The 11,037-nt window shown below is 47.9% G+C and overlaps 1 protein-coding gene across 1 annotated transcript in view; it reads right to left on the minus strand.

Annotated features, from left to right (window-relative positions):
* Positions 1-1,263: 1,263 nt before the first annotated feature.
* MFSD12 (major facilitator superfamily domain containing 12) overlaps positions 1,264-11,037 on the minus strand; it is a 25,707-nt gene continuing 15,933 nt past the window's right edge. Inside the window, exons 6-10 of the mRNA XM_015417151.1 lie at positions 10,735-10,827; positions 9,301-9,471; positions 7,818-7,912; positions 2,775-2,905; positions 1,264-1,640 (exon numbers count right to left, since the gene is read on the minus strand). Of these exons, the coding sequence (XP_015272637.1) occupies positions 1,552-1,640; positions 2,775-2,905; positions 7,818-7,912; positions 9,301-9,471; positions 10,735-10,827 (579 nt within the window). The 3' untranslated portion in view covers positions 1,264-1,551. The remainder of the gene's footprint in view (positions 1,641-2,774; positions 2,906-7,817; positions 7,913-9,300; positions 9,472-10,734; positions 10,828-11,037) is intronic.

The raw sequence follows: 11,037 nt of genomic DNA on the forward strand, positions 1-11,037 counted from the left end.
TACCTTGAACTAGCTGATCATATTTCTCTTTCTTCTGTTTACATTTCCACGCATTATAACTAATAAATCGTCCTCTTATATACGCCTTGAAAGCGTCCCAAATTATTTCTAACGAAGTTTCAGTGGATAAGTTCAGCTGGAAGAATTCTATAATTTCTTTTTTGCATTTTTTTACAAAGGCCGGCTCCCTCAGCAGATTTATATTTATAGAGGCTCTATTCTTTCTTTGTTCTTCTTTTCTTGATACCGAGACCGGATTGTGGTCCGCAAATGTCCTAGGTAATATTTCACATTCCGTCACTTCTCTGATCATGGTCGTTGACATCCATATCATATCTATTCTGGACCAAGAGTCGTGACGTGATGAATAGAATGTGAATTCACAATCTAATTCCCTTTTGAAGCCGTCCATGCTTGTAGCCGCCACCACTTCCTGTGGCAGTGAATTCCATGTGTTAATCACTCTTTGGGTGAAGAAGTACTTCCAAATGAGGTCGCACCATTGATTTATATAGGGGCATTATGATATTGGCTGATCTGTTTTCAATACCCTTCCTAATAATCCCCAGCATAGCATTGGCCTTTTTTATTGCAGTCACACGCTGTCTCAACATTTTCAGTGAGTTATCTACTACAACTCCAAGATCTCTCTCTTGCTCAGTCTCTGCCAGTTCAGACCCCATCAACGTGTATTTATATTTAGGATTTTTGGCTCCAATGTGCATCACCTTGCACTTGGCCACATTGAATCCCATTTGCCATGTTGACGCCCACTTGCCCATCCTTGACAGATCTCTTTGGAGTGCCTCATAATCCTCACTGGTTTTCACCACCCTGAACAACTTCGTATCATCCGCAAATTTAGCCACTTCACTGCTTACTCCCAACTCCAAATCATTAATGAACAAGTTAAAAAGCAGTGGACCAAGTACTGATCCCTGCGGTACCCCACAAGGCATGGATTTCGGTTTTATCTGCTACTGCGATTTATTGTCCTACTGTTTTGTTTGTTGGTTTTATGTCGTAAGCGGCCCTGAGCCCATATTCGGGGTCAGGGCGGGGTATAAATTTAATAAATAAAGTAAAAGGTTGCAGGACCCCCCCTCCACACCCAAAAATAGCCATTGCAAATCAAGCACTCTTCTTAAAGATCGCTTAATTAATTTATTTATTTTAAAAAACCCTTTATATATATTTATACATATATATTTTTTTACACCAATGAAAAAAAGACAAGGTAAACACAAAACAAAGTGACTGGTCCGTCATGGGGGGAGAAAAGGAAGGAAGGGAGGCTGAGGGGTTCATCCTGGCGCAAGGTGAAGTAAACTAGTGTTAGGTGTGCAAAAAAACACGCTCACTTGTGAGCAGCGAGAAGTTACTGTGCAAAATGTGCCGGGTGGGGTGGGGTGGGGTGACGGAAAGAAGAGTCCGCGGAAGGAGCAAAAAGGGAATCAAAAGTCCAGATAAAAGTCAAAGGGTCTTCTGGGCTTCTTGTCCACAGAGATGCACCCCCGCCCAGTGGCTCCCCCCTTCCGAGGAAATGGCACCTCAGTTGACCATGCTGGCATCGTCCTCTTCGTCCTGGGCCTCCAGCTCTCTGGGCCTCGACCCTACCAGCCCCGTGACGGAAACATCATCTGCAGGGAAAAGGGAAATCAAAGGAGCCGTTGTCAAAAGTACCCTGGTCAGTTCCAGCAGAGATTTTTTTGTACCTGTGAAAATTCTGAATCACTTTTTTGGTTAGCAACCATTCGCCTTCAAACTCCTCTGCTGCTTCTTATGGGTGCTCGCTTCTAATAGGAAGCTTCGAAAATAATCATGGATGCCAACCTCCAGGTGGGGCCTGAAGATCTCCTGGAATCAGGGGTCATTTCGTAGGAAAAGAGGTGCAGGAGCTCATTAGCATAACTCATTAGCATAACTCAAGTGTGTCAGAAAGCAACACCCACCGCTCAGGCTCCACTGGATTGTTTTGGATTGCTAGCTATTGAGGGGGGGGGGAAATGTGCAGATCTGTCCTCACAGAGGAGGGAGAGCTTGTGCCTGAATAAAACTTGGTCTTAAAGGTGCCACTGGACTGTTTTGGACTGGGGGCCCGTGGGGGGGTTCTGCAGCTTACCTGGCTGCTTCTTGCTCTGACTGAGGGCTGCTGGGGTCAGGGGGTGGGGCTTGTTGCCTGTGCCTGCCCCCTGGGCTCTTTACTGCCGGAGCTCCGCTCCTGTGCGCTCCCGCAGGAAATGACCCCTGCCTGGAATTATAACTGACCTCCAGACTACAGAGATCAGTTCCCCTGGAGACAATGCCTGCTTTGAAGGGCAATTTTTTTGGCATTACACCCCCATGAGGTCCCTCCCCTTCCCAAACCCCACCCTCCTCAGGCTCCATCCCCAAAACTCCAGGAATTTCCCACCCTGGAGCTGGCAACCCTATGCCTCACTATGTCACCCACTATAGCTTGATGGGGGGGGGGGAGAATGGGTGGGCTGAAACAGCACCATGCAACCCCACAATGTCACTGCATCATAGGACGCTCTGGGATTCATACAATACTCTATGGTAAAAGCCACAGAGTTCCGGTGAATCCTAGAGCACCCTGCAGAACAGTGACGTCATTTCTGCTAGACCCCGCTTCCCCTTTTATAGGCCGGAACCAAATTTCGGTCATAAGTATGAAAGTGGAGAATTGGGAGCGGAGGCTATCTGTTCCCCCAGACCTCTCCCACTCTCTCCCCTGTCCCGGGTCTATCCCTCCACCTCTCCACCCTACTTACGGAATCGGATACGTATGGGCCATATCATGAGGCAGGCGAGGAACAGGCTGGCCACCACAGCGATGCCACCAGTGACGGATACCATTACCCAATGGTAGAAGGCCACGCAGGCTGGACAGCACAGTAGAGTCCTGCAGGGAGAAGAGACGCAAAGAATGAGGAAAGAGCAGAGCAGAGCGGGATCCTGTTTGCTTCTCCAGCCAAAGATACATGCACTCATCCCTTGCAAGTGCCTAAAGGACTGGAGGATGCATGGAATTAATTAATTTGTACCCACGTTGCTCCCCAGTGGGGAACCAAACTGGCTTAAGAACATAAGAGAAGCCAATGTTGGATCAGGCCAATGGCCCATCCAGTCCAACACTCTGTCACACAGTGGCCAAAAATACCAGGTGCCATCAGGAGGTCCAGCAGTGGGACCAGGACACTAGAGGCCCTCCCACTGTTGCCCCCCCCAAGCACCAAGAATACAGAGCATCACTTGCCCCAGACCGAGAGTTCCTATCTATACCTTGTGGCTAATAGCCACTGATGGACTTCTGCTCCATATGCTTATCTAGTTCCCTCTTGAAGCCGTCCATGCTTGTAGCTGCCACCACCTTCAGTGGCAGTGAATTCCATGTGTCAATCACTCTTTGGGTGAAGAAGTACTTCCTTTTATCCGTTCTAACCCGACCACTCAGCAATTTCATGGAGTGCCCACGCGTTCTTGTATTGTGAGAAAGGGAGAAAACTACTTCTTTCTCTACCTGCTCTGTCCCATGCGTAATCTTGTAAACCTCAGTCATGTCACCCCTCAGCCGTCGTTTCTCCAAGCTAAAGGCTTACATCCTCCTAAGTATCTCCCCAACCGTCAGCAGTCTATTTTGATGTCAGATAAGTGAATTGCCAAGTACTTCTTATTGTAGAAAAATAGTCGCTGAAGCCAGCTGGGATAAACCCGGGCTCAGTGCCTCTTTATATCTTTGCCAGGTTTCTAAAGTGGCACAAATAGTCATAGAAGCCTCTTTCGGACTTTTCCTTTTCTTATCACACCCCCACATAATACCTTTTATGGTAATTCCCACCTCTTGTACCTCATTTGGTTTATACCAGCTTATGCACGGAATAATAGAATTGTACAAGAAGGGACCCACAAGGACGTGCGAGGGACATCTCATTTTCTCCTGCGGCACTATTTTCTCTTTCTGTCCCCTTGAAAGCCCCAACAGCCCCTCCCCTTTCCCTGCTTCCCTCAATGCATCCGCCAGCCAGCTGACCTTTATCTGGCCCCATCTTCCCCTCCTTCCCTCTCCCTGGGAAAAATAGGGCCCTGCAGCACAGCACCAACTGCTACTGTCTGAAATCTCAGAATCCAGTCATTTACAAGAGATGCTACTTATGAATTTCCACTGGGACATGATTCACTGTCATCCTACTGTTAATAAACTATTACTTCCCTATATGAAAGAATGACGTGACTATAGTTCCCAGAGGCACACAGTGTCCTGTGAGATCATAAACACTATTTCACAGTGCCAAAAGAGCTGGACTAGGAAGTCCAGAATATACTTATAAGATCTACCCAACTAGAGGAACATCCCACAAGTGCTAGTAAACTCTGGATACATACGTGCCACTTAATTAGGCATTAAAGACCAGTTCATCCTAGTGTTCAGAACAGTTTCCTTTAGATCAGAAGATACTAAAAGCCACATAGTATTCTTGTTGTTGTTGTTCAGTCGCACAGTTGAGTCCGACTCTTCGCGACCCCATGGACCAGATCACGCCAGGCCTTCCGGTCTTCCGCCGTCCTCTGAAGTTTGCTCAATTTCATGTTCCTTGCATCGATGACACTGTCTAACCATCTCATCCTTTGCCGTCCCTGTCTTCTTTGACCTTCAATCTTTCCCAGCATCAGGGTCTTCTCCAGTGAGTGGTAGTATTCCTACTGGAACAATTTTAATTTTCCCCCTGTTCTTGTGCTAACGGTTGTGAAAGTATCTCATTACATATGCTAACTCATTCAGTCCTCACATATGTATGCTCATACAGAGGGACTATACATCCTCTGTATTTTAGTGTATTTCTTTTGCAGAATCGTATATTAGAATGGCATCCGGCCCCATCACTCCTTGGCAAATAGAAGGGGAAGTCGTGGAAGTAGTGACAGACTTCACGTTCCTGGGATCCCAGATCACCGCAGACTGTGACAGCAGTCATGAAATTAAAAGACGCCTGCTCCTTGGGAGGAAAGCGATGGCGAACCTAAACAGCATGATAAAAAGTAGAGACATCACCCTGCCAACAAAAGTCCGCATGGTCAAAGCAATGGTATTCCCAGTAGTCATGTATGGCTGCGAGAGTTGGACTATAAGGAAGGCCGAGCGCAGAAGAATAGATTCTTTTGAACTATGGTGCTGGAGAAGACTCTTGAGAGTCCCTTGGACTGCAAGAAGAACAAATCAGTCAATCCTCAAAGAAATCAACCCTGACTGTTCCCTGGAAGGCCAGATAATGAAACTGAAGCTCAAATACTTTGGCCACCAAATGAGAAGGGAGCACTCAGTGGAGAAGACCCTGATGCTGGGAAAGATTGAAGGTCAAAGAAGATGGGGACGGCAAAGGATGAGATGGTTAGACAGTGTCATCGATGCAACGAACATGAAGTTGAGCAAACTTCAGAGGATGGCGGAAGACCGGAGGGCCTGGAGGGAGCTGGTCCATGGGGTCGCAAAGAGTCGGACTCGACTGTGCGACTGAACAACAACAAATATTAGAATACTGAATGTAATACAAGGAACATTGGACTGTTCAGCTGAGATACATTGCTCCTACCTCAAAAAAGAAAGTAAAAATGCTGTTAAGTGATCTCCATGTTCTGGGAATGAATGGAGAGTCTCAGATTTATTTTGACATATTTATTGCTTTACAACTGTTGACCTTAGAACCTTAGCTTGTTATTTGATTCTGTTATTGCATCGTTGTCATGTCACATGCTAATTTGCTGTCCAGCCCGTCTGTAAGTTTGAACCTTGCCTCCCATTCCATTGCATTTGAAAAAGTGTGCTCGCACACGAAAGCCCATACCTTGAATAAACCTTTGTTGGTCTTCAAGGTGCCACTGGACTCTAAATTTCTTCGTCATAGACTATGTCAGGGGTGTCGAACTCATTTGTTATGAGGGCCAGATCTGACATAAATGAGACCTTGTTGGGCCGGGCCATGTGTGTCATAAAATGGAATGCCAGGTAGTGGAGATATATAAACTTTATAAAGGACACAAACACAAAGGTGTTTTTTTTTAACTTAAAATAAAAACATGCTTAAAACATTAGCTCTGTAAGCTGCAAACCTACTTTTGATTTATTGACATTCACCACAGAAATCTGTGCAGTCAGAGTTCTGAGTCTGGGACCCAGGTTAAAACATGAAATGGCTGAGTGATTAAGAGAGTCTGGCGAAGCAAGCTGTGATGCAAGCAGCAGCAGAACTGGAAGCAGGAGATGGCCAGTTCCAGTGCAGGCCTGATGGAAGCCCTCCAGGGACCTGATCCGGCCCCTGGGCCGCATGTTTGACACCCCTGGACTATGTAATCCAGAATTCTCCTGTATTATGCCTCCCAGTGGACAATCTGTGTTAATATGCTTTCTTGCTTCTCTTTTTATTTCACACATATTCTGAAGGAATGCCCCTCGGATCACGATCTTCCTCAAATCCCAAATTGTGGCCCAAACAGTGTGAGAACTGATTGTATAGAACTGGTTACGGTTATAAATAACAAGCTTCAATGGTGTATTGCTGCATAATGGAAACCTGTTAATTCACCATTGAAAAAATATAGGAGAACTGGGAATGTAGCGTTGTTTTTTAAAATTGAGTTATTATAAGAGAAGGGAAGGAAAATTAAATTAACAGCTTTGTTAAGAATCGGGTATTATTTATTGAATGCGGAATATAAAAATTTTGGACGCTGTACAACCACATGTTCTATTTTCTTTACTATGGATAAAAATTTATATATAAAGAAGAAAAGGCCTGTTGGCTTGGATAAAGATGGACCTCGTCTAGCCCAGCGTCTGGTTTCCGACAGAGGACTGTCAAAATAATGGCTTCCTTCATAGAACCCATATCTTATTTTTTATTTATATTTATTTATTTATTTAGGGTTTTTTACTCCGCCCTCCCCAAACCAGCTCAGGGTGGATCACAACAAATCGAGTCAACGACTCATTACCATAAAATCACATTAAATAGCAAACGTCAGAGGACGGCAGAAGACAGGAAGGCCTGGCATGATCTGGTCCATGGGGTCGCGAAGAGTCGGACTCGACTGTGCGACTGAACAACAACAACAAATCATAAAAAAACAATAAACAATAACATTGGTAGCAGCAATTCACTTGCGGAACTCATCACCACAGGATATAGTGATAGCCACTATTTAGAAGGGGTGTTTTTTTAAAGGGGATTAGGCATATTCATGAAGAAAGACAGGTTCATTATTGGCTATTAACCAAGATGGCTATGTGTTTGGAGACAGTGTAGCTCTGAACGAAAATTGCTGGAGGAAGGCTTTGGCTTCTGTGTCCCTCCTCGTAGACCTTGTGGGGCCATCTGGTTGGCCCCCTGTGGGGAATAGGATGTTGAACCAATAGGAGGGGGTGAAGACAAAAGCCTTTCCCCCAACATCCATACTCAGAGGTAGACTGCTGCTGAACATGGAGGTTCCGATCCATTGCAACTAACAGCCGTTCCATTCAGCTGTAACTAACAGCATCACGTGACCCGTATCGCTAAATGGCAGTCCCCAAAGTCAAAGAAAGCCCACGCAGACACGGAAAATCCCAAAGGCAACCAAGGTTAACAGCTGAGTAAGAATGGCTTAGGGGGTGAGCAGATTTTTCCAAAGCCAGGTCCCTCCCCCAAACACACGCCTTTGAGTAAACCTCAGTGTGGGCTGCCAGGCGGGCAAGTCAAAGTGATCTGTGAGCTATTGACGCTCTTGGGCTCTTTTGCAAGGCCGGAAACAAGAACTCTCCCACGAGCAAGGCTAGGACTTACGGGCAAGGATGCAGGTTCTGGATCAGCATGACTGCCAGCCCATTCGCCACTTTGTCTGTGAAACTCATGGCCCCATAAACGAATGCGCCGCTGTGCTGTCAAAGGAGGAACAAGGATGTCATTTGGCTTCTGAGCAGCGCCGGGCACAAACCAAGGCTTCCCGGCCACAGCCGCACGGTTCCCAAGTTTTCCTGGCCAGGGGTTCCCATTCATCGGCATAGCCCAGGGGTGACCGATCGCACCAGACACATCCCCCCCATTCCTCCCCCCCACCATCAGATTGCTTCTTAAAACATCACCAGACACTGACAGAGGAAGAGGAAGAGTGAGAAGAGAAGGAAGAGAGAAGGAGGAGGAAGAAGAAGAGGAGGAGAAGGAGGAAGAAGAAGAGGAGGAGGAGGAGATTGGATTTATACCCCGCCCCTCACTACCCAAAGGAGTCTCAGAGCGGCTTACAAACTCCTTTTCCTTCCCCACCCCACAACAGACACCCTGGGAGCAGTGTTCCCGCTAAGCTGAGTTAGTGTGAGCTAGCTCACAGTTTTTTAGCCTCCGGCTCACACATTTTTGTCTTAGCTCACAACTTTAATGCCAGTAGCTCACAAAGTAGAACTTTTGCTCATAGGACTCCACAGCTTAGAGGGAGCATTGCCTGTGAGGTAGGCGGGGCTGAGAGAGCTCTGATAGAAACTGCTCTTTTTCAAGAACACCTCTGACAGAACTATGGCTTGCCCAGTCATCCAGCAGCTGCATGTGGAGGAGTGGGGAATCAAACCCAGTTCTCCCAGATTAGAGTCCACACACTTAACCACTACACCAAACTGGAGTTGGAGGAAGAGGAAGAAGAGATTTATACCCTGGCCTTCACTCAAAAGTCTCTGAGTGGCTTACAATCTCCTTCCTCTCCCCACAACAGACACCCTGGGAGGTAGGTGGGGCTGAGAGAGCTCTGAGACAACTGCTCTTGAGAGAACAGCTCTCAGAGAACTTTGACTGACCCAAGGTCATACCAGCAGCTGCATGTGGAGGAGGGGTGGGGAATCAAACCTGGTTCTCTAGATTAGAGTCCGCCGCTCTTAACCACTACCCCAAACTGGCTAGAAACTTGATTTTTAAAAGGTTTGTTTAAAAAGAAAAACTCCAGGAGTTTCAGACAGCTGACCACTCCATCTGGATTGCGATTCTGTGGGTGGTGTGATGTTGGGATGCCAGCCTCCAGATGGGATCTGGGAATCCCCTGGAATTATAGCTCATCTCCAGACGACGGAAATCAGTTCCCTTGGGGGATATTGATGTTTTAGAAGGTGCACTCTACGGCAATGAACCCCACTGAGGTCGCAGGCTCCACCCCCCAATTTTCTGGAGTTTCCCATCCAGGATCTGGTAACCCTATCTCCCATCCCCTGCTGGTGACCAGGGGGGACCTGGCAAAACCCTAATGACAACACCCTTCCCCACCTGCCCACATGGACACAGCACCTACCGTATTGGTGCCAATGAGGTCTGCAGTCATGGAAAGGGACGTCACGAGGATGGTGGCTGAGCCGGCCCCAAGTAAGACGGCTGCCCCGTAAACCTCCACACCCATATTTTCCGCTAGGGCCACCCAGGAAGCAAAGGCCAGGATGATCATCAAACCCAGGAAGTAGGTCAGCTGGACAAGGAAGAGCAGGAAGCGCATTATAGGACTGAGATGCAGGCTGGATTAATCAGCGGACTAAAAAACTAAAGCAGGGGTCCTCAACGTGGTGCACACGGGCGCCAAGGCACCACCGACACCTTTCCCAGTGCCCGCCAAGTGTTTTTAGTTAGGAAGCCAGGCCAAGCGGAGCTTTTGCTCAGCAAGGCTTCCAATTGACCACTGGAGATTCGATGGGCCGTGCAGGTTTTTACAAACATTTTGGTAGCAGCTGCCACCACAACAACACAAGGGTCTTCACTAGGGCTGCCAAGTCATTCTGACTCACCGGCAGGGGAGCGCTGCTTCGGTCAGGGAGCTGCCAAGGGACGCGTGCTGCCAGAACGTCACAGGAAGTGACGCACGACGTAGAGCACGTTGGGGGCGTGGCCCCAATCGTTGGAGGGAAAACCATAGTGCTCTACATGGTTGCGTCACTTCCTGTGACGTACCCGGTTCCTTTCTACCTCCATCCCGTGGTCTCTCTCTTCTGTTTGCAACATCCAGGTGTGGCCTGGAAATCTCCCAGAATTCCAACTGATCTCCCCTGGAAAAAATGGGCTGCTTTGGAGGATGGCCTCTGGGGCACCATACCCAGGGGTCATTTCCTGCAGGAGTGCACAGGAGCGGAGCTCCGGCAATAAAGAGCCCAGGGGGCGGGCACATGCAACAAGCCCCACCCTCTGCTCCCAGCAGCCCTCAGTCTGAGCACGAAGCAGCCAGGTAAGTTGCAGAACTCCCCCCGGCCCAAAACAGTCCAGGGGCACCTTTGAGACCAAGTTTTATTCAGGTGCAAACTCTCCCTCCTCTGTGATGACAGATCTGCAGTTCCCCCCCCCCAATAGCTAGCAATCCAAAACAGTCCAGTGGAGCCTGAGCAGTGGGTGTTGCCTTCTGTCACACTTCCGGTGATGTCAGGGGGTGTGGCATATGCAAATGAGTCGTGCTAATGAGCTATGCTAATGAGCTCCTGCACCTCTTTTTCTACAAAATGACCCCTGACTATACCCCACAGAGGTCCCCCCCTCCTCCACAAACCCTGCCCTCCTCCAGGCCCCACCCCCCAAATCTCCAGGAATTTCCCAGCTCAGAGCCGGCAACCCTCCTGGGTCCAGGTATCAAAACACCTGACACAGACAGTGGGAATCGAGCATCCTGGGACCAACCAGTCAAACGGTGTCCATGTTTCTTATGTGAGGTTAATTCCCACCGAATCCCAAACCCTTCCGATCTACTCACATTCCTGCCGATCCGCTTGTTCACAGTTTTCATCAGGAGGGAGGAGAGAAAGCCGCTGATGTACATCACCAAAGGAATGGTGGCGATGAATTTCTGGGAGAAGAGAACGGATTGGATTTACACCCCTTTTTCTAGGTGAGGGGGAAGAGTAGCAGCGAGCTTTCGGGATATGACCCGAACATTTTTTAAAAAAATGAAAATTAGGCATCTGGGCGCGGAGGGGGAGAAGAAGAAGAAGAAGAAGAAGAAGAAGAAGAAGAAGAAGAAGAAGAAGAAGAAGAAGAAGAAGAAGAAGAAGAAGAA

This window comes from Gekko japonicus, unplaced genomic scaffold (assembly GCF_001447785.1).
Source record: "Gekko japonicus isolate JY-2015 unplaced genomic scaffold, Gekko_japonicus_V1.1 scaffold1266, whole genome shotgun sequence".
NCBI classification, from domain to species: domain Eukaryota; kingdom Metazoa; phylum Chordata; class Lepidosauria; order Squamata; family Gekkonidae; genus Gekko; species Gekko japonicus.